The sequence below is a fragment of the Patella vulgata genome, chromosome 1 (genome assembly GCF_932274485.2).
Source record: "Patella vulgata chromosome 1, xgPatVulg1.2, whole genome shotgun sequence".
NCBI lineage: Eukaryota > Metazoa > Mollusca > Gastropoda > Patellidae > Patella > Patella vulgata.
The window spans coordinates 41,991,346-42,015,578 of NC_065879.2; the positions used below are offsets into that span (position 1 = coordinate 41,991,346).

Below are 24,233 nucleotides of genomic sequence, written 5' to 3' on the forward strand. Positions count from 1 at the left end.
TGAAGTAAAAATATCAGAAGAATGTATCATCTATGAAAACAGCTGCCCTCGCTCGTTACCATTGCTTTTGGAATATGATATTAAGTAAATACAGGATGAAATACAATTCTAATATTATTTAATTATAGAGAAGGTCAAGCATCATCAGAAGAATGGCAGAAATTATATGGTCGTTGTTCTGGTAATGAGATATATCACATTAGACTTGGTGAAAGTAAATTCTTTGGAGAATATGCTGGCAAAAGTTTTACATATGCTTCATTTCACGCTCATAGAAAGTAAGTTAATTTCTTCTTCAGGGAAGATGACCTTATTATATACATTTTAGACATGTATAAAGATGACAACAATTAAGAGAGACATCCCAAATATTTTTATGCACCAACATTTTCATGTGGACGTATTAATGCCGTCGCCCCTGTCTGTCGGGACATCTGTCGACAATTTGTTTTATGGACCTTCTATACGGTTTTAAGTTTGTGGTCCCTCTAGAGGTCACAATTGTTATCCAATTTAAAAAACGTTCGAATATATCACCATTACACCGTAATTTTGGCTGAGTTCGAATATTGTGAAAATTGGACCTTCTATGGACCTTCTATGCGGTTTTAAGTTTGTGGTCCCTCTAGAGGTCACAATTGTTATCCAATTTAAAAAAACGTTCGCATATATCACTGTTACACCGTAATTTTGGTTGAGTTCGAATATTGTGAAAATTGGACCAAAACTGCCGGACAAAATGGCCGCCCCTCCTACACAAATAGTGTAAACATCTGGTATATCAAGGTTGTGGACCCTCTACAGGTCACAATTCTGATCCAATTTTGATGAAACTTGAAATGCACGTTTATAACGCAAAGATCTTAGTTCCTTTCGATATTCGCGCATATCGGATTGTAACTTCCTGAATTATGGCCCCTTGATTGTACAAAAAATCGTGTTTTTAGCTTGTGGTCCCTCTAGATGTCACAATTATTATCCGATTTTAAAAAACATGTGTATATATCACTGTTACACACTAAGATCTTGGTTCCTTTTGATAACCGCGCATATTCGAACGTAACTTCCTGGATTATGGCCCCTGATTGTTTGAAAAATCGCATTTTTAGCTTGCGGATTCTCTAGCGGTCACAGTTTTTTTTTCCAATGTTAAAAACCGTTGAAATATATCACCATTCCACCTTAATGAAGGTAGAATTCAAATTTTGGGAAAATTGAAATGAAACTGACCAATAAAATGGCTGCTATTTGTACACAAATTGTGTAAAAGTATGTAATACAAAGGTTGTGGACCCTCTGGAGGTCACAATTTTTATCCAATTTTAATGAAACTTAAAACATATCTTTATAGCCCAAAGATATTAGTCCCTTTTGATATTTTCGCATTTCAGGCCATAACTTTCTGGATTATGGCCCCTGATTTTACAAAAAAACGTGTTTGTATTAATCTTGTTCTCCATCCATCTCTTGCAAAATGTGGACGTATCCTGCCTGGCAGCCGCTGGTTGATTAATTAAACTGGTTAAAGTGCGAGAAGAACTGCCTTGTTTTGTTTTTCTGTTGTTAAAAAGATATTACATATTGTAATGATGATCACGGTTACAAAAACATTCAATTTGGCCTATGAAGATGGGCATACAGTGTAGTATGAGGGAAAATTTTGCCTGGACAGCGGCACTATGGCCAACTCTTATTTCGAATTCCAACTGTCAAGGGTTATTTTATGGGCACACCAATGTGAACAACTATGTTGTCCTCCATCCTGCATCACTGAAAGGGAGAACCATCCTGAAGAATTTTCTCAGCTAACACCAGGACTTCCCGCTTAGCGAGCCGATGCCTTACCCACTGAGCCACATCGGCCCCCAACACTTACTCCAGCTTTTATGTCATTGAATCAATGTAATTTTGTTACCTAGATATGGAGTAAGCCTTGTTGGAGTACAGAAAGATGTTCTAGGATCTACAATACAGTTAAACCCAGGTCCACGTCACATTATGAGGAATACAGATCTGTGTTTTTATATGAATCTAACCAAAGAAGAAAACTCGGCGTTTATTTTAGCTCATCCCAATCAAGAGAACAACAATAGTCAACCACGTTTGCCTCAGGGTACAGAACAAGCTTCTCGTGTTGCTAGTATGATAGCAAGTGTTGGTAAGTTGGAATTCAGTTTAGCCACCAATAAGTCCCATTTCATTACCTCAGGGTACATAACAAGCTTCTTAAGTTGCCAGTATGATAGCAAGTATTGGTAAATTAGGATTTATTTTAGCCACCAATAAATCACATTCCATTACCTCTGTAAATCCTAGGAATTTTAAGGGTTTAGGATTGGATAGGAATACTAAATTCTAACCTATAAATTTTAACATTAACAATAGTGAATTTAGAATAATGTCTATTTATAAGAGATTCACAGATTGTCAGATGTGACCCTATATGGATGTTTGATGTCATTTTTATATTTTTAATGATTGCTTATAGGAACAGTTGCCTTAGAGCTACAGCATACCAGAATGATGGGAGGTGATGGTGGTGTTGGCAGACAGGGAAGTAAACGAGCACATCTTAATTTGCCAAAAGGTTTAAATATACAGAGCTTACAGAAGAGACCAAGTATAGCACCTGTTCCTGCTGTTCTTGAATCTAATGATGTACAGATTAATGTTTTTCCAGAATCTGAGTCTGAAAGTGATGATGATGACAGTTCAACAGAGAGTGTAGATAGTTCAAATCCAGAGTTAGTCAAATTTAAATCTTTTTGCACAAAAATTAGGCTCTACAACTGAAATCTTAGTTGAATGTAGTTAAAGTTGTAAGATAAAATCGATACAAAATTTACGAAAAAGTTAATACAAAATCTACATTGTCTCAGTTTTTCAAATATCTACCATAACATTGATGTTGAGCAAAATCCTTCATCACATCTTATGACATCCTCTCCCAAAATAAAAATGATGGGAAACAAATAATGTTTTCATGATTTAGAAACATCAGAGCATCTCATCATTTAGTGGAAAATCAGTTTGGTGTCTTATTTTTAGGAAATTTAGCTTTCTTTAAGAAGTTGTAGCTTATGGGTATGAATATTTATTATTTTCAGCTATGTTCGAGGGTTTCCACCTGTAACTCCATATGTTGGTACGAGTCCCACACTTTGTCATCTGTCTCGTGAAAAAAGATATTTATGTTGTTTGGAACTATGCCAGGTAGGTAGATGGGGCATGCAAGGGTTCTACGGGGAAAAATTGTCAGACAGAGTTTTATTAATAGTGTAATGTCTACCAGTATTGTACAGTTAGTTTTATTAACTGAATGAGAATTACTATTAGTTAAATCTGATCAAAATTAAATCTTTCTTTCATCTTACTACTCCTTTATCAGTTCTTTGTTCTGTTATAAATCTGAATATAAGCAGTTGTGATTGGTTATAACAATGCAAATCATTTTTCCACTTCCTAGATGAGGGCACAGTTTTAATGAATACTAACAGAGTAATTGTTAGAATTTAACACTTCCCACTGTACTAGCTTTTGGGCTAAAAGCAAAACTTTGCTCTCTATTAAATGTACAGGCATTTCTTCTCTAATCTTTTTAATTTGTTTTCAGACATGTAGTCATTGTTCCTTTATAAGTGCCAAAGATTATGAGTGGGATAATCGTATTATTATAGTTGCTGCTGATTATGCTAGTAATGGTTTATATAATTTTATAGTTCCATTACGATCTCATGCTCGAGAAGCTAATTCTCTTAATCCTATAGTTCTGCTGTTTGAACAGAGGTAATTTGTTTTATTTTTTGATTTTTGGATAGATTTACTTAATCTTTGGATATTAACTCTTAATGGCATTTTAATGTGTTCAAAATAGAGAATCATAGAAATACCGTACAGTTCATGATAATAGTCTTAAATTGATGAAAGTATTGTATCAATAGACAAAGATGCATGTCAAGTATTTGAGTTTTTTTACATGTTTCTTCCTCCGCCTTTCGAAGAAAGCAGGGAATTTTTAACACGGGTTTGTTCATAATTGGTGTAGTTGTTCATTTGATGAATGTCTTGACTGAGTTAGATATGGGCATTTCCACTGAGGTTAAGCAGTGATAAGTAGTTCGGTTACTTTTATAAAAAGATAAAAATATGCATGTAATTAATGTGTGCCATTTATTTATTTTTAAAAATTATATTTCAGTCCTGATTTGGGATTTTTAGACACTATTTGTTATTTTCCTATGATATACTGGATGGTTGGTTCAATAGATTGGTAAATATTATTTATAGATAAATAATGCTTTTCGAAAGTTATCATACATTATACTTATGTTTCCAGCCAGGCAAGTAGACTTTCATTGACAATTGGAAGCTTCCATTTACAGCTTATCGTCAAATACATATTGTTAGTTTCACAGGAAAAACATCCATATGGCTGGCTTTTGTTGATGTCAGTTGTAGGACGTTAAATATCATCTTAAAACTTAATATTTTTTTTTTGAATAAATGAAAATCTCAAAATCTTTACCTTAACTGTTATGCTAAGTGTTGATTTAAATTTAGCTTGTTTTTTATTGTAGTTTATCTGATTTATTAAGAGCTGGTATAAATTTAGCTGACAATGTGGTTGTGGTAAATAAAGAAAGTTCTAATTCTGTAGAAGAAGACACATTATCAGATTGTAATACTATTGTTTCTGTACAAACTATCTTCAGGTTGGTATCTTTTTCTTTTTTAAAATTCAACTGACGGCTGTCATTGTATTACCTGTAACATGCAGAGACATTTGAGTGGCTGAACATCCAAATGTACCCTACTGTGTTTCTCTTCATAGGATTGTCACCTATGCAAGCATGTTTGTAATAGACAAAGAATGAATGGTCTTCTCTAATATTAACCATGTTAATCTAGAAATAACCTATAATTTTAAAGATGGCCATTGTCACTTCTCTTCCACAATCTGTATTTTTTTGTACAAATGATATTTGTATGAAGTTCTTGTTCGGCATAAAATGAATCCTACTTTACAAATAAATCACCAAATTATGTTCTGAAAAATCATCTAATACAGTAAAAAAAATATTGCATTTCAGATTATTTCCTACAGCTAATATAATTACAGAACTTACTCAGTCTTCAAACATGCGTTTCATGCAGTTCCGTGCCAATGATATTGTAGCATTAGCTATTTCTAAACTAGAAAAGGTAAGGCAATTCACAATAGAATAATTCTCAGTAGTCCATAATGATACACTTGCTTGACAATCCTTTGTGTTACCTTGAATTTCAATAGTATTGTTGTTACCATTAACTCATAGATACAAATTAAGAATAATTTTGTCAGATCTAATGCTTTAGATCGTAAGGTAGTCAATTGATTTAGTTTTAATTGTGCTTTTGATCCTTCATGTGACAAAGGGTAGGGTTCCAGATACTTCATACAGTTACCTTCAAATTCATAAGGCCACAGCTCTCAACTGAATTATAGAAATAAAAATATAGTGTGAGTCCCAAAATGACTTGGTTAGTGATGAGCAGATGTTAACATTGAGCATGATAGGTTGGTGTAAAATGCAGTTGGGAATCATTTACACATTTATTTACATTGAGCAATAACATGATGTATATTTTTTATCTAGTGTTGTCTACCTGAAGAAAATATTACGTGTATATATGTTAAATTTATATTCTTTCTGTTTAAGCACAGCAAGATACATAATTTAAATGAAATAGTTTATTGTATTTTGAATTTTCTCTTACAGAAAGAGAGACAACGAGGATCACATATTTACTATATGTTCCGACTTCCATTTGCTGCTGGCAATGTTTTTAGTGCTAGTATGCTGGACACACTTCTTTATCAGGTCAGTCTCATATTATTGTAGTGTGATATATAGTTATTAAGATTAGTCTGGAAATAAAATGATGTAGAATTCAGAGCAAATTGGTTGGGATCAAAATCTGTGTTCACAGGATTAGATTCCAAGTATACATTATTTCATTAGTATTCATTTCAAAAAAATAGTAAACGAAATGTAAATCTGATGTAAAATATGTTGCAAATACTTATAAATATAGCCCATTATCAAATTATTACTGTCCCCTGCCTTTCAAAGAAAGCAGGGGACTATTAAAACATGTCTGTCTGTCTGTCACACTTTTTGCGACACATTAATAACTGTCCTTCTAATTGAGCTAGAATGTTCAAACTTGGTGTAGGTGTTTATTATGTCTTAATGGAGTTTGATGATGAACATCGTCTGCTTATGGAAAGCAGAGATAAGCAATTTGATTGGTTGATGCTTTTGGGCACGATAACTTTGGTTTTAATTAAGTGAGAGTGATGAAACTCCGAGTATAGATTCATTATATCATTACCTTGACTAAGATTGATGAGAATTTTCTGCTTAGGCAAAGGATCGATAAGCAATTTGATTGGTCAAGACGTTGGAATATAACAACTCTGCTTTTAATTGAGGTAGAATGTTTAACCTTGAAGTTGATGTTCATTAGGTGAATGTATTGACTGAGTTCAATGATTAACATTTCCCACTAAAGCTAAGCAGAGCCAAGCAATTTCTTTGACTTTGATTCTATCTGATAGAGAGTGATGAAACTTAGTGTATAGTTGATAATCAGTATCATTGCTTGATACTTTTGAGAAAGATAAACATTCAATTAATTAATGTGTCATCAATTTATTTCGGGATTTTGGCGGGGGGACATAAGCTGTGTATGTATTATATAGTTACCAGTGTAAATGGCCTTATATAAACTCTTGTGATTTCTTTGTTTGTGTAGGCTTTTGTAAAAGATTATTTAATAACATTTGTAAGATTATTGCTGGGAATAGATCAAGCTGTAGGATCAGGACATCTTTCTTGTGTAAGTATATTTCACTAAAAACATTCCAGTCAGCTAAACTCTATAACCATTGAGCCCGGGACACTACAGAGGTGCAAGAAAATGCTTTAGTTAAAATTTGCAATATTCAATAAATTTTGGAGTATATCCTTTGTAAAATTTAATGTATACTTATATTCAGTGTAATCAATTTTTGACATCTTTTGCATTATTCCAACTGTATATTTTATTTTATTTTGATGTGTTTATACACATATAAACTATAAAGTAAACTGTATTTATTGTGTTTTATGGGTAATTTCATGGCACATAGATTTAGGGACTTGTAAGTTCACCAACCGGTCAATTTCACTGCCAGCTAGTCAAGCCGCTGACAAATACATACATTGGTGAAACCATTGACGGATTTAGGACAAATGATGCCCTATGCTAGTTAGATTGAGGCCCCGTATATAGGTCCTGAAGGCGGTAGGCACGGATTGCCTACACAGATAGTCTGGCATACATGCTCAGAAAAGTTTTTGGAAGGAAGATGGCCCCTCTCGAACCAACACACAGGGCCCTGTGCTTAAGCACAACAATACACAGTGGTGAATCTGGCACTGGATGAAACACCTTGTCTTCAATAAATTCATGTTGTATAACAATTATTTATTTTAGATGAAAATAACAAAAGAAGATTTATGGATTCGTACATATGGTAGATTATATCAAAAATTATGTTCTACAACTTGTGAGGTACCAATTGGTATTTATAGAACACAATTACAATCTTGTCCAGAATTATCCTCGGTATGTACATATAATTTATTTTTTTAAATTAATATTATTAAATTTAATAATCTTTGAAAAGGTAGTTTTCTGATTCTGTCATTAAATAGAATATCTCTACATTCTCATATTATCTTAGATTAGATATCATTTAGAAATTTCTGAAAATCCAGCACATGGATACTTCAAAGCAAGAAATTATTGCTAATTTTCTGCGGCACATTTATTTGATACTGCTTTACAGTATACCTGGTACATGCATATAGGGTAACCCCCTTAATCCATGTTGGTTAGATGATTATTAACAATGATTCTAACAAAACTAATTAGATATTCTCACAGTTACTGTTATACCTTGGCGGCATTAGTAACCTTTTCTTGTACATCAGCATGCTAAGATCACTCTTGTCAGTGTAACAATAACTATTATCATCTACATTAAAAACATATTTTCATCTGCATTAATATTCTTAAATATGTTAATTCTTTGACAATATATACTTTACCCCATTCTATGGAAAATGATGTTATTGTAGTCAAGATATCAGATTTGGTTGAAATTGTTTATTATGTTTGACATGATATCCCTAAAAAACTTGTCAGATTTATATGTATACCAAGTGGAGGCCATCAAAGCTGTAAAGAAATGGAACAAAATTTAGATCTGCATTTTAATCACATGGAGGACTTCCTAAATAAATTGAGGAAATTTTTCAAAATTACTTTTATTTATGAAACATGTAGGCCTACTTATGTTTTGTTTATTTTTGTTGATTTTTATATAATAAATATTTGTAGAAGGATATTTATTTGTTATTAGTGCTTTTATTAATTATGTATTAATACAGTATTGCCATAGAATTGTATTGCCATAGAATTGTTATTTGTTCATTTCCTATAATTTGTAGAAAAAAACTAACCATAAGTTAACTACAGTGAGTATAAGGTTGAGGTTGAAGTCCATGCCTTTTGACCCTTGATCAGTTTTTACCTCCCCTCCACAGTTTTGCCCTTATTTATCACCTTTCACAAAAACTAACCATTGCCTTTTCTTGACCGTTGTCAACCACATAATTAATATAGACCACTTTCACTCGATCTCGCATCAATCTTGATTGTTTTACAGTGAAACTAACGAAGAAAACTAATTATTCTTGTAACAGCTAGACTGGGGTTCTTATTTCAAAATATTGTCAGCCATATTTAATAACATTGGCATATATTTCATTGCATGTTCATTGAATGACAGATGATTTAAAATTTGTCAGTCGCTCTATTCTTTCTTCCTACTTACACCTAATAGATTTTTTTAGGGTGAAATCTCCATATTTTTATACCTCATCTCTTTTTTCTGCTGTTAGTGCCCATCACACACCTAGTCAGTCAAGACTGGTAATTTATTATGTATTGTGTGTAATTATAAAAAATACTGTTTAAATCAAATCTGGTAAATATAATGTGAATAAGAACCCTAGGCTAGATTTCTAGACCATCTTTAGTCTGGATCTGCTTAATAAACTTTAAAATACTGGGTGCTAGAAATATTTGGTGAGGGAATGTTTCAATGAAACATGTATATATACCACTCTGCATATTAAATTGGCTGTATGTGTGTTTAATTAAAGAATGATATAGTTGGAGTATGCTGAAAGCTTCACTTGTGCTCTTCACTACAAATCACATTTAATTTCTTTTCTTGAAAGTGCAAAGCAAGCTATATATACTTACTTTGATGATTATTCTATGTATCAGATATAGGAAGAACTGGGCATTATACAGTTAAGAAGTTTAGAAGTGTTGTAAATATTTTATTTGTTAACAGATTTATTTTTGTAGATTTAACACTATACCAGTCATTTCATTTTTGGTCACGCTATATTTTATGTCTAATATAAATAAACAATAGTTCACATTTTCGTTTTTGAGACTCAACATTTCATTTCTTAAAAACTGAAAATAAAAATGAATGATGGTACAATGGACTAAAATACCCAAACCCCACCAATTCCTTACACAGAGGTAGTTACCTTTATAACCCAAACTACATTGTATGCTTAGTAATACTTACTAATTACATGTATTATGTATCATGTAAACCTAGACTACATCCCTACCATCCAGAGACCAATCAGCATTGAATGTAGCTTTTAGAAACTCGTTTGTAAGTATTTAGAGAAGTGTGTCTCATCTTAGGTCACTTTCAGTCAACAACCACTCCATTTTATTAGGAACTTTTTTAATATTCAAGGATAAGTAATTTAATGAATAAATGCAATCATTTATGAAAAATCCAATAAAGGTATGTTTGCAATTTCTGTTTTACTGATAGATATTTGACAAGGGGTTATCGCAATATTACAATATTTCTACTTTGGTTTTGATATTTCAAATATTTGGATATCATTTGTATTCAATATAAGATGCTGTAATATTTGGCAATATATATCCCTTTTGACTAGTTCGGGGGTCAAATGTAGAAGACTTTAATAGAACCATATAGGGAGTTGTTGTCTGAAAATTGATTTATACTATACACAAATATCAATATATCTTTCTTCAAATCTCAAAATAGTTGATCAAGCTTTTCCATGTCTTGTGAGTTTTCTACTGTAACTTTCTGACCACTGCACATAAAACTGTGCACAGAATCTGATTTCAAATCATTGTAGTCTTTGTCTCTGTTCTGAGGAAAGTTTCCGATATTTTGTTGCTTTTCTTTACATAAACATACATCTTTAAGGGAAGTCTCTTTCAAGACATAATTGACACTGTATATCACAGCTTTCATCATAACCCATGACATGTTTGCATTGAAAGTTTTGTGAAAATGAAAGAACCACATATGGAGATGTCAATAAACTTTAGATTTTGATTTTCCCAAAATAAGTTCTATTCATAATTCTTAAGAGATTAAGCAAATTTGAGCTCTAAATAATGCTTTAAACTACGCTAAAGTAAACCAAAGCCAATGTCAAAGATAAAATAATTGACTGTCATTAAAGTTTTTTTAAATTCTTTTATGGGGGTCACTGGGTCACCACCTACTTTATGGGGCAAGCAGCAAATGTTGCTTTAAACTTGTGACCAATCATTCACTATAATAAACCATTCTTACTTTAAAATTTTGCTTGCATCATGAGTTCAGGTATTTCAGTAAAAGAACACTTAATTATATAAAGGCATGAACATTTTGAACAATACCGCTCCTTAAAAGGGTTAATGTTAATTGAAAAAATGGTCTGACATCTATCTGTATTAATTAAAGAAATGAGTGTTTGGCATCAGATCAACTCTATATTGAACTAGTTATTATAGTGATCATAAAGACATTATTAACTGTTTTTAGCACCACACACCTATACATTAACAGCTTACAACATGCCTTTTTTCTCTCTCTTTTTGTAGTGATCATATTGTTAAATGTTAAATGACAAGCCCTTCTTGATTTAATTTAGAAATTCATGTGTCCATTTAATTGTATCTGATGTATTTATTTATTTACTTGAAGAACAGGTTAAGCCTGTTTAAATAAAACAAGATGTTAAAAGTATAATACTGTTGCTGAAGTTCATTATATAGATGTTTGATCATTGAGAGAAATAGCACATCAGATTCAAACAGATGTTTTTCAAGCAGGTCTTGTCTGTTTATCTGCACTTTATACTTCGATAGATTAGTGGGCACAGTTCTCGTGGTCAAAAAAATGTGTACCTAATACCTAGCACGTATGGAAGAGGCGATAAACTGCGGTTGCAGGAACGCATTTTTAGCCCCATAAAACATTTTTTGCCCAAAAATCAAATTCTTGCAACCACAGTTTATTGCCTCTTCCACATGTTCTAGGTATTAGTATTCTACGCATCCTGGCAAAAAATTAAATTTTTTAGAACATGGGAACAGTGCCTGCTAATCTATCCTAGTTGGGGGCGTGGCATTTTGGGCCATGTCTGTTAGGGGTAACCCACCGCACAAACTGTATAGCAGTGGTCATTCATGATGATTCCTGTGGTGGTACTGAACAACTCCAGATTTCAGCTAATCTAGCCTAGCTGTGGTCTGGAAATTAGATAACTCTTTTCAGGGATACTCCCCCACTGCAAATGTCTGGCAATTACATAGCTCTGTCAGGGATTCCCCCTTACTAGAGATGTCTGTCAGAGTGTTTTTGTAATACCAGAAGATGTACGGTGCACTGCTGTACGATTTGCATGTGGTACACTTTGAGCTAATCCAGCCTAGTTGGGGGCATGGCACACCCACATCCACCACCAGATACCTGGCAGACTTACATTCTGATGATACTAAATATGCATGCATTGATACCATATAGGAGAAAATTGGTACATTTTCAGCTAGGTTGACCCCCTGGGCTCCTGGTCTAATCCTTTTTTCTTTTCATGATTTGAATTCATAACTGAATATTTTAATTTGCATTGTGTTATTTATTCTCTATTCTTATCTAAGAAACAGTATATTACTTGGAACATATACTCTTCAAAAAAAGTAGGGGATATTCAGAAACAATACAAAACTGTGGAAATGCACTGCTGTTTTTATTAGAGGTAACCAGTGTATGTTAATAACAGGCCAATTGCCTACACATGAACATAAACAGTTCATATGGGCAGCTTGTCTGACGGGCCCATTTCACTTGCAAAGAAATACCCTGTCAAAATTGAAAATGAACGTTTTTGATTTTTGTCTTAATAATGAGTAATTGCTCCACGAATCCTCAGACATTCAGCAATTCATCATGGCATGCTCCTAATCAACCGTCCAATCGCAATTTGGGGCAATCTGACCCATTTCTCTTTCAGTGTTGTTGGTTGACGGCGACGAACACAGACTGTGACACATTAAGCATGTTGGCTACTGCTCTCTGTGTAGAACCCATTTGAAGCATGCCAATAGCACGTAAACATTCATCATTGCAAATTAAACGTAACCTACTAAAGCAAAGATACGCTAAACAGTAAATCTTATGCAAGAACCGATAGGAAAGCAAACATGGATAGGATAAACCAGCGCTCGGCAGTTTTCATCAACCCTTCCTTGAAGTGTCAAATTTGACAATGAACCCCTCCCACATGTATGGTGCTATTGTGTGTCGCGCGTGCAGCTCAGTGGTTCTGTTGGGGTGATAAGTTCTTCATCTGTAAACATACTCTCAAAGCATGTCAAGTGTCCATATTTATCATATCACAACCTGCATAGGTATCTGCATTTCAATATCCCCTACTTTTTTTTTGAAGAGTGTGTGTGGGACATAATGAAAAAAAAATATTATGAAAATTAAATAGATTTTGTATAAAATGGAAAACAATCAAAATGAATTGCCTAAAACTAAATTATTATCAACTTTGAATTTGTAAATTATTACATGTATCTGTTGCGCCATTAGCATTCTTAGAAGATAATAATTAGCCTCTCGAATTTAAAAAGTTATTTATACAGACCCATCTTACTCCATAATCTCATTAACATTTTATTCTGGATTATTTATATACAGATGTATACAAAAATATTATTATTACTTACTCATAAGTTATGTATTATTAATATACCAGGCCTCGTTACATCTCGGTGAATCAGAAGATATGTGTAATGGTGTCAATAATTTAACACCAGAAAGACAAGAAATAATACAAATGGTCAAATGTAGAATGCAAAGTCAAGGACTTCCATTAGAAGAATATGGTATGTTGTTTTGTTGTTTGGTTTATTTTAAATTTAATTTTACATTTTACAACCAGTAATCCTTACTTCACTTTAGCCATAGGTTGTATGATTCATAAGGGGAAAAAACGCTTTAAAATCCTGATAAGAACTTTCTAAATCAACACAAGGAGCAATCTTGAGACCTCCTGGTTAGCCTGCATCTTAAATTACTCACTGAATCACCTCTGCTCCAGTTTGGGTTGGATCATAACAACGGCTGTCTGTTGTTATTCTTATTCTGTATTTACCAAGCATTACAAATCAACCATTGGTCTGTCTGCACCACCTCTGGTGACCCAAATCAAGTATGAGGTATAACTTCAGTATTATCTAAACCTTATATTTCTGTTTAATAATCTTTACAATGATAGTAATCAATATTTGTCTTTTTCAGATGAATCAAGTGATAAAAGAACATCAGTATCATATGCTATCATCAATCCAAATTATGACCTAAAATTAGAACTAGGTGATATTGTGTAAGTAGATCTTTAAAGCACCAGTGCTGTACCCAATTATTCCACTATTCTTTTTATTAAGCCAGAATCAGGGACTTAAAATGTGGAAATTAGGCCTGAAATATAATCTGGACAGGCTACAATCAGGAGCAGGTTCATATAATCAGATGCAGAATTGACATTTGTAATTAACGTACATGTATATTCACATGGCTTTGTAATAATATACTTCATAGTATCTATGGTAGCTCAAAATTCACCAGTAAGCCTAAATGTTTTCTCTTTGGTCTTGTTCACAGTATTGTGATTTGTAATCCATGTGGTGGAGACAGTCGTATCTTTTTAGAAAAATAAAATAATAGTATGTCTATATTTATAGGGCTCCCGGAGTAAACTACAGTATAATGATCGCTTATAGATACCTTCCTGTGTACAAACTGAGTGATTTGATGATATATTTGGGCTAAAAAATTAAAAAATATTAAAACTCATTAATCTATAAAAAATTTGCTTCAAATCCCTCTCAAAACATTGTATTTGTGAGGAAAAGCTCTTGGTTCTCAAACTCTGGGTCATGACCCCAGCTGGAGTTGCCAAACACTTTAAAAATCTCTGATCTTTCCACCTCTTGCCACAATGCCAATTGTTTTTGCTCAATTTTTACAAACAATAACTTGTCAAATAAGTAATACAATAATAAATGTAAATAATGGTGATGTTTCATAGTAAAAGGTGACTTTTTTTTGTGGGGTCGCTGTCACATGCTGGTTTCTGGAATGGGGTCGCAACCAACAAAATATTGGGTACCACTCATCTAAGCACATAGTATCTTCTCAAGCTATTACACCCATGTTAGTAAGTGTAAGAAACAATACAGGAAAAACATAGCAGGTTTACTACCATCCAATCTGGACATTAATGTGACTGGAAAAAGGCTGCATTTAACACATTTGTTTCTTATTTTCATATTATTTTTCAAATGATCTTTGTTTTAAGGTACTTAATCCGACCGAGTTCACTGTCACCACAGCCATCACCTTTAATGGATGAGCGAAGATTGTTGAAAGAACAAGAAACAATAGAGGAAAAACGTAGCAAGTTTGCCACCAGCATATCAGATCATTCATTACATAACGGTAGAACACCGTCGGAACCTTCAGAAAGCCAAGATAATCTGAACAAATCTACAGGTGGCAGCAGGGTATGCTATATTTATTATAATCTTCAATAGAGATTCACTTCAAGGTGTATATTTGATTTTTGTAAAAACATTGACTGTTTGTGTAGTCTTTTAGCAATAACTTAACTAGTTATCTGATGAAATCAACCAATTTTATGCTTAATCATATGCCAAAATTTTGTCGTCACCTCTGTGATTTCTTGTGAACACTCTACAAACTATCGGTAGTTTGATCATCATATCTTTATGTTTACATTTCTAATAATAGCTTCCCGATTTATTACCAATAACAAAAGTGACCATCTGATCTGTTTGAAATTTATATACATTAGTTAAAGGAGCTAAATCGCTAATATTTTGGACCTAGAAATTGACACAAATGGGTTGCAACACACATAATAATGTAACATGAATGTATATAAACTGATTTACATTCAAACGTTTCTGTTTATATTGTAATTGTAATCAGTTATGTTCGGGGAAATACGCCAGAAGTCTCAATCAAATGGCAATCTCTAGCGTCTGGTTATTCCAGTCTACACCAATAATATTTATTGCGCATGCTCTGAAGATAAGAATATGTCGTCACCGTTTGACATGACTTGTGGAATATGCCTAGCCTCGTTCTTCGAGTCTGTTGTTACAAATGGCACTGAAACACATTATGGTACACAATTCATGTACCAATGGTAAAATGTTTATTTTGTCTTAAATATTGGATATCAGAAGCCCATCTTTTCCCGGTAAGATCACAACATCACTGTTGTTTTAATTTGACAAATAATACGGGTTTTCAATTCCGAAGACTTTGGGTGATATTGAGTTAGAGACTTAGCTACTTTAAATTAGTGACATACCGACGCCTATTGACTTCCAGCAAATTCTGCAAATTAATTCAGATGAGGTGGCCCTTTGTTAACTTTGAAGAATATTGTTATAGTTGTTGCCCTTAATTATGTCATAGCTGTGGGTGTGTGTTCTTGTTTGGCAACCTATCTTTGAAAAAGTGTGCTTGCATTTGACAACCATGCATATTTAGGCATAACTGATGAAATTACTGAAACCTTATTGGTCGACTGTTTCCTTGTGATAAATGCACTAATTATCACCCGCTGGCATTGATTTCTCTCAGAAGTGAAGGACATAAATTCCATGCATTTGCTTATCTTCTTTTTTAATTTGTTATTTTCTAATTGTTATCTTTAGATACCAGTGATCTATTATAACAGTGATGATGAAGATAATGAAATCTGTGGATTAAGTCCAGCACAGTTAGATGTTTTACCCAGTATACAAGTTGACCGTGGGACACCAGATTTCACAGAAGATATCAAATATATGGACGCTTCAACAGATTCCTCCCCTACTGACCCCACAATCCCTACTGTATTTTCATCACAGCCTGGTTCCTTTGCTTGATATTCTTAAATGTCGAGGATATGGATTGCAATTTCTGTTTTTAATGTGATTGAAAGATTGGGTGCTGAGCTCTCAAAGTTTTTCCGTTTCTGGCATGAAATTAGATTCACAATTTATATAAATTTCCATCTAGACATGAATTAAAAATAACCCATAATTTTCTCCCTTTGAAACATCTCCTGTTTTAAAAATAAATTTAGCTTTTCAGTAGTACACATCTATTTAGAATAATGGCACAGTGTATCCTGAATGTCGCTAATGTACCTCATGATTTGAAAGAAACAATGACTAGATACTATAAAAATAAATAAGTTGAATGGTGAAACCTTGATATTAGCGACATTAGTGACCTGTTTTAAAATCATGTGACAGGAGACATAGCTCTGTGTGATTAGCGCTTGCCAAAGATGACGTATAACCAGACTTAGAGGATTATTATAGACTGAATGATCAAGACTAGTAACCAGTTATAGTCACTATTGTGTGGTACAGTTCGTCACATGATCCAAGGGCAAAAAGTTGACTTCCTTAAGATGGTCGAATTCCGCAGGATCTTTTTTAGAAACAAACACAATGTTCAAAAAAAAATTTATATATCAAACAATCAATGGTTTTGTGAATTGATTTATACAGAAAGGTTGTGAAAAATATACTACATATAATCCCTTAAGTTTGTATATACATAAAATTAGATGAAAAACAAACACAAGAGTGTTATTGTTCTACAAGTATCTCTAACTGTTAACAGTGTAGTTTTCAGTGATTTTCATGAATCCCCGATTCACATCAACACCCTGATGACTGGTGACTTACAAATGAATCATTTGTAGGTATACATCAGTGATGGGATTTTGCCCGTATATTCCGGACATGTCCGACGCTATTTTCCAAATGTCCTAAATTGTCCGACCAGGAATATGCGCAATCGGACATCAAGACATGGTAAATAATATTCAAAATTCCAAAATTAATATAGTATACTGAGTGCATAACTACCACTCAACCCGATTATCATTGATAATAGGCTGGATTGATTAGGTAATTAAGTGATCAAGGTATTTATCGTTTTATGCCGTCAATACACCTACCTTGATTAACTACTTAATCTGCCTTGATTGGCTGACTTAATTCTTTGTCGGACAATTCACAATTCAATCCTGAACAGAAGTCATTGCTTCTCTTTGTCGAACTATATATCAATCCAATAAACTTAATCTATGTGATTAACCCGTGATTTCTCCATTGTCTCACGTTTTAATCTCCTTGATGTCGTCCGTAGACATTGGTCATATATGTCACATATCCTAATAGTATATAACACCCCAAATCAATATACATTGCGTCAGATAACTTGTCTGTGATATTTCTTCAGTGGAAGCCGAAGTTAAATAAAGCTATTTCACACACACTCAAAATGAAAGTAGAAATCTCGCGAGACACGTGGAATTAAGAGGTGTAAACGTGCCGAATGTAATACGTTTGATGTCGGCAGAAAAGATTCTATTTTGATGGCATATTGTCGGATTTATGATCATATTTTGAATGGGGTTTATGTTTTTAAATAAATAAATATGTTGACAAATATTTCGATTGGAATAACGTAAGTAGTTACAGTAATTGTTCATAGACGATAGCGCGTGCTTAGAGTCGAATGGGATTATTTAGCAGTTGGTGTCACTCGCTCGTTCTGTTACAGCGACGTTTACTACAGTTTACAGCCAAATAAATTTCGGGATGTCATTTTTTTTACCTTCCGTATATAAATCGAAACGGAGCATAAGACTAATGCCGGACTTTGCTGAAAAATGTATCGACTTATGACCCGAAAAATACGGTAATTTGGGGGGAATTTGAAACCGGTACGGATGGGCAGTAGTCGGCACGCTTTCATTCTATGGTATTACGATGTCATGTAATTTTTTAGGAATATTATAGACATAAATTTGAATACCATACGGCAATTAAATATAAAAAATTACGAGGTGCATCTAATTTTTTTTTTATTACGTATGAATTTGAATATTTTGTTGACACGTGATTCTTAATTGTGGTTTGAAAACGCCTGCTTAAATAACGATAAGAGTTATGTCCCTTTATTTTCGGGAAGAAAATGTCCGACAACTAAAATTTTGAAATCCCATCACTGGTATACATTTATAGGAATGTTCTAGTCATTATGACTTTTACTGTATTATATACATGTAATGAATTGAATCTAAAACACAGTTGCAGAAAAATAATAAATCACAAGCATGATACTGATCACATGTGTATTGTACAAGATGTATTTTTTGTGAAATGAATTTCTTTTAAATTTGTATGAAATTTGCTGTGATTTTTATAGCTGGTCCTAATTGGCTTATTTTATCTGCTTATTGGAAACAGTAAACCAAAATATTCAAAACAGTTGTTATATATTGCTGATTGGTGTGTCAAAACCAGTGTGTTTTTGGTCATTTGACATGATTATAGAATGGTTTTCACAAGTTCGCCAATACATGTAAATTATATCATTATTTTGTATTTCTTACAAATTCTAACATATTTTATAATTCATATTTCAATGCATTGTGAATTTGTAAATATTTATAAATATCCATTAAATTATATTACCTTGTTTGTAAAAAATGTTTTCCTTTATACAATAAGCCTATATTCTATATACCGGCCAGTGTAACGATGAAACGTTGGTCAAACTGAGCTATTGACATAATTTAAAGATGGAATGTAATGTATAGGCTGAATTGCTAAATGGACAGAAACATCTTTTTGGCCTGAATTACATGGGAAAGATTCTGGGATTTGATCTTAAACTGTAGAATTTTGTCATACAGTATTTGTCATAATTATTTTTTTTTTACAATAAATAAAATGGAAACATATATGAATTTGTTTTTTTATTATTAATACATATATTCTTTTTTGTATTGTTCTATTACTGCTACATACATCCTTTTTATATGCGCACATTGAAATGTGGTCGTATATTGTCATCGCCCCCGTTCGTCCGTCTGTCTACAGGCTAAAGTTAATATCCAATTGATTTTAAATTTATACTCAATGTTTAAGATCATGAGGCGAAGAAGCCTATTAATTTTCAAAGATTTCCGATCATTACTGCCAGTGTTCTGGCCCTTGGTCACTCTAAAAAATATTGTGGACTCTCTGGGGGCTAAAATTATTATCCAATTGACTTTAAATTTTCAACGATTTTCGATAATCATTGCCAGAGTTCTGGCCCTTACTCACTTTGAAATATCTTGTGGACGCTCTAGACGCTGAAGTTAACGTCCTTAACGTCCGATTGACTTTAAATTTATAAGGTCATGAGGTGAAAAATCCTATTGATTTTCACTGATTTCTGATAATTACTGCTAGATTTATTAGACTTGTTTAAACCTTGTGAACCCTCAAAGAAAATTATAATCTGATCTGTATGAAATTGTCTTGTAAATGCCGCCCATTACCTACAAAGGAATAAATATTTGACAACTCTTGTGACCGCTCGGATGATTGGGCTGCTGTGGGCATATGTTCCGTTGCCTGGCAACCTATCTGTGTATAGTTCTATTAATGTTGTATTGTTCTATTAATGATACATACATTCTTTTTGTATTGTCCTATTAATGATACATTAATTCTTTTGTATTCTATTAATGATACTACTTTCTTTTTGTATTGTTGACAGCCGGTCTGTCTCATTAAATCTTGGAAATCATCCTTCGAAATTTAAGTCATGTTTTGTAAGCATTCTTGACATTTGATTCATAAATGTTCTTGAGTTTTCATTTGATGTTAGTTAAGTCTTTATATTACCAGTCACTTTAAATCTTGCCATGGCTTCATAAATCATGGTTTAAATTCCGAACCATTTTGCACATGCTTCTGAATCATAATCTTGTTTGAGGATTTCAAATTATGCTTATATATTTAAATATTTTTGTAAGGTATAAAATCATGCTTGAGATTTGAAATTGGTTCCTTTGTATTTCTTGATGTTTATTGGAGATTATTTTTTGTTCTTTAAAAGTGCTTATTACAAATATTTGATAATGTTTATCGATGTTTTGTTTTTTTGTTATAGGGATATGTGCAATATTGTTTCATATTAAATAAACAATAATCGTTATTTTCTATGATATTTATTCGTTGTAAGGTATGAAATCATACTTGAGATTTGAAATTTGTAGATTATTATTTGTTCTTTAAAAGTGCTTATTACGAATATTTGATAATGTTTATCAATGTCTTTTTTTTTTGTTATAGGGATATGTGCAATATTGCTTCATATTAAATAGAAAATATGTAAAAATATTATTAAATTTGACTTAAAAATAAACAGAAGCCAATTTTTTATTTATTTATTTTATTTTTGAAATGACCTTTAAAGGTACAATCTTCCAGACTAGCATACTAATTTATCATCCAATAATACATTCTACAGTAGATATCGCTTGTGTGATAAATTTCATAATCTACTCATATACAGGAGATATTGCTTTACATGAATTTGATTGGTCAGTTAAAAGGAACTTCTTTTTATACGCCCACATTGAAATGTGGTCGTATATTGTCGTCACCCCCGTCCGTCGGTCCGTCCGTCCGTCCGTCCGTCAGTCCGTCTGGCGTCCACAAGCAAAAAATCTTGTGGACGCTCTAGAGGCTAAAGTTAATATCCGATTGACTTTAAATTTATACACAGTTTTTAATGTCATGAGGCGAAGAAGCCTGTTGATTTTAAGTGATTTCCGTTAATTACTGCCAGAGTTATGGCCCTTGATCCCTTTGAAAAATCTTGTGAACGCTCTAGAGGCTAAAGTTAAAATCCGATTGACTTTAAATTTATACACAGTGTGTAAGGTCATGAGACGAAGAAGCCAATTGATTTTCAGCGATTTTCGATAATTACTGCCAGAGTTATGGTCCTTGATCACTTTCAAAAATCTTGTGGACGCTCTAGAAGCCAAAGTTAATATCCGATTGACTTTAAATTTATACACAGTGTTTAATGTCATGGGACGAAGAAGCCTATTGATCTTCAGCGATTTCTGATAAGTACTGCCAGAGTAATGGCCCTTGATCACTTTGAAAAATCTTGTGGTAACTCTAGAAGCTAAAATTAATATCCGATTGACTTTAAATTTATACACAGTGTTTAAGGTCATGAGACAAAGAAGCCTATTGATTTTCAGCGATTTTCGATAATTACTGCCAGTGTTATGGCCCTTGTAAATGCTGTAGAGGCTACAGTTAATATCCGATTGACTTTAAATTTCTACACAGTGTTTGAGGTTATGGTCCTTGATCACTTTGAGGTCATGAGACGAAGAATCATATTGATTTTCAACCATTTTCGATAATTACTGCCAGAGTTATGGCCCTTGATCACTTCAAAAAATCTTGTAAATGCTCTAGAGGCTACAGTTAATATCCGATTGACTTTAAATTTATACACAGTGTTTGAGGTTATGGTCCTTGATCACTTTGAAAAATCTTGTGACGCTCTAGAGGCTAAAGTTATCATCCAATTGACTTCAGATTGATACACAGAGTTTAAGGTCTTGAGACGAACAAGTATATTGATGTTAAGAGTTTCGTATACTAAACATTAGCATGGGGCAGAACTTTATAAAAACCAAACAAATTCTAATGGTTTTCTGATAATTACTTAATTAGTTGTTACTCTTAATCAGATTTTAATGTATTATAAATGTTTAATTACTGAAAAAAGTAAAAATATGCGACAACTCTTGTTGACTCCCTGGACGATTTAGCTGCTGTGGGCGTATGTTTCGTTGCCTGGCAACCTATCTTTTATTATTTTATTAAAAATGAATTATTTATATTTAATTGACCTTGGTGGAAACACTGGGTCAGTATAAAGGACTTTGCAATGGTTGAATTGCTGTCAAAAAAATGATATATCACTACCCCGTAATGTAATCAGGTTCAGTAAAAGTGAAGTCTATAACAAAGAATTATTTTTATGCATGTAAGAAAGGATTGGGTGATAAATAAAATCTCCTACTCGTCTTTTTTTTATATCAAAAAATATCAACACTCGTCGATAAAGTAAAAATAAACTCGGCAAAAAAAACCTTTTTAATATCAAAAATGGCTGGTAGGAGATTCTTTATTTAGACTTTCAGCCTGTAAAAATTAAAAATTAGTCATGTCAAAAAGTCAAAAATTATGTAACTTGATAAGTCCTAACATAAGTCATGGCTGTCCAAAGCTTTTATTACTTTCTATTGATTTCATAATATCACCTTTTTCTGTTTTATGTCAGTCATGGTTTCTGTGCATGTACATCAATATGTCAAGATGGCATCTAAAAAAGATTTGTTCATGTATGATGTTGTTTTTATAGTATCATTGTTGTATCCTGTAGTCATGCATGGGCATTCATCATCAAAATGAACTTTATAAAAGCAGAAAGTTTATTGTATTTTGAATGAAGTTCTGTTTGCTTTTGCCTGAAATGAAATGGAAAAAGACCACTATGTATGTTCATTATCTACTTATTTGCATATTCCGTCATTTTTATATTGCCACATTAAATTATCAGGTGTATTGCCATCCTAGTCCATTGTCCATCCACCCATATCTTGTGAAAGTCATAGTGGCACAGCACAATTGCTATGGATTGTTTATTTTTTATTTATTTTTTTAAAATTTGTTGATTTTTGCATACGATAATAAAGGCAAACTGAGTATTAATTCATCATTACTAGATTTTATAACATTAATAATATTTTTTTGTCATTTATTAAGTCTGAGAATATATTAAAATGGATGCTTATATACTTTATTATCTAGAACACATGACACTATGCTTTACAATTGAAACAGCTGTCACTTTGACACATTCCATTGGTAATATCTCTCCAATGACCCCACAAAAATAGGTCGAACTTTATCATTACATTGCTCAGTAACCAGTAACCGTTCCAACTTCATTACTTAAAGGCTCGGTCTACAAGAACAAAAATAGTACCGAATTTCAAAAGTTGCTATTCTGTAATGGAGCGATTCAACGGACCTACCATGGCCGCCCCCCCCCGCTTCGGTAGACTGGCTCTTCAAGTTATGAAGCTAAAATTTGTTCGATCTATGTGAAACATGCTGGTGTTCATTCAGATAATATTCTTTGGAATGGGTACCAAGCAATTTATTGTTAAAGTCCGACCAGTTTTTGGTCCACCCAATACATACTTTTACACTAAATTCCCATTTTGTATTTAATATGGGAATTATAATTTTGCATTCCCTTAGTCTTTAGGATGTATGGGTATTGTATTGTATTCAATTACAGCCAATTTTATTATATATTGGCCTTTCAATAATTTATGGATATATCAGACTTTTCTCAAAGAGAATTTAGAAATGGAAATTCTGACAAAATCCTTTTCACGTTACCGTAACACGTCTGGTTGTATATAATGATACGGATAAAATTTATTTCTTGTGATCTTTGATGAATGATATCATGCTTTCCTTTTAGAGATTTTAATTGTTCCATATTTTCTTGGAATCAAGTTTTATTTTGAAATAAACAGTTTAAAATTACAACTTTATGTCCTTGTATGTTGTATAGAGATTGTTTTAGGTGTGTTTTAATTATAGCTTCATTCAACATCACCGTTGGGCTTTATTAACCCTTTAAAGCTGCAATTATTCGGCCAACATTGTCCATCAGTATGAAGAAGTACTCGTTTTGTCATACAGAATTTACCCCAGATGCAATATTACGCAACAAAAAGAGCTCAGCACGGTTAACCTCAATTTGTTTCATAGAGATCTTCTAATATCTCTGTAACAGATGA

At 32.8% G+C, this 24,233-nt stretch overlaps 1 protein-coding gene across 1 annotated transcript in view; it reads left to right on the forward strand.

Annotated features, from left to right (window-relative positions):
- Nucleotides 1-23,979, forward strand: part of LOC126832505 (potassium channel subfamily T member 2) — a 98,576-nt gene extending 74,597 nt beyond the window's left edge. The window contains exons 15-30 of the mRNA XM_050563313.2: nucleotides 129-278; nucleotides 1,920-2,158; nucleotides 2,489-2,744; nucleotides 3,108-3,213; nucleotides 3,614-3,786; nucleotides 4,199-4,270; nucleotides 4,578-4,712; nucleotides 5,091-5,202; nucleotides 5,760-5,861; nucleotides 6,799-6,882; nucleotides 7,522-7,653; nucleotides 8,541-8,567; nucleotides 13,200-13,329; nucleotides 13,745-13,829; nucleotides 14,805-15,009; nucleotides 16,195-23,979. Of these exons, the coding sequence (XP_050419270.1) occupies nucleotides 129-278; nucleotides 1,920-2,158; nucleotides 2,489-2,744; nucleotides 3,108-3,213; nucleotides 3,614-3,786; nucleotides 4,199-4,270; nucleotides 4,578-4,712; nucleotides 5,091-5,202; nucleotides 5,760-5,861; nucleotides 6,799-6,882; nucleotides 7,522-7,653; nucleotides 8,541-8,567; nucleotides 13,200-13,329; nucleotides 13,745-13,829; nucleotides 14,805-15,009; nucleotides 16,195-16,407 (2,221 nt within the window). The 3' untranslated portion in view covers nucleotides 16,408-23,979. The remainder of the gene's footprint in view (nucleotides 1-128; nucleotides 279-1,919; nucleotides 2,159-2,488; nucleotides 2,745-3,107; nucleotides 3,214-3,613; nucleotides 3,787-4,198; nucleotides 4,271-4,577; nucleotides 4,713-5,090; nucleotides 5,203-5,759; nucleotides 5,862-6,798; nucleotides 6,883-7,521; nucleotides 7,654-8,540; nucleotides 8,568-13,199; nucleotides 13,330-13,744; nucleotides 13,830-14,804; nucleotides 15,010-16,194) is intronic.
- The last annotated feature ends 254 nt before the right edge of the window (nucleotides 23,980-24,233 follow it).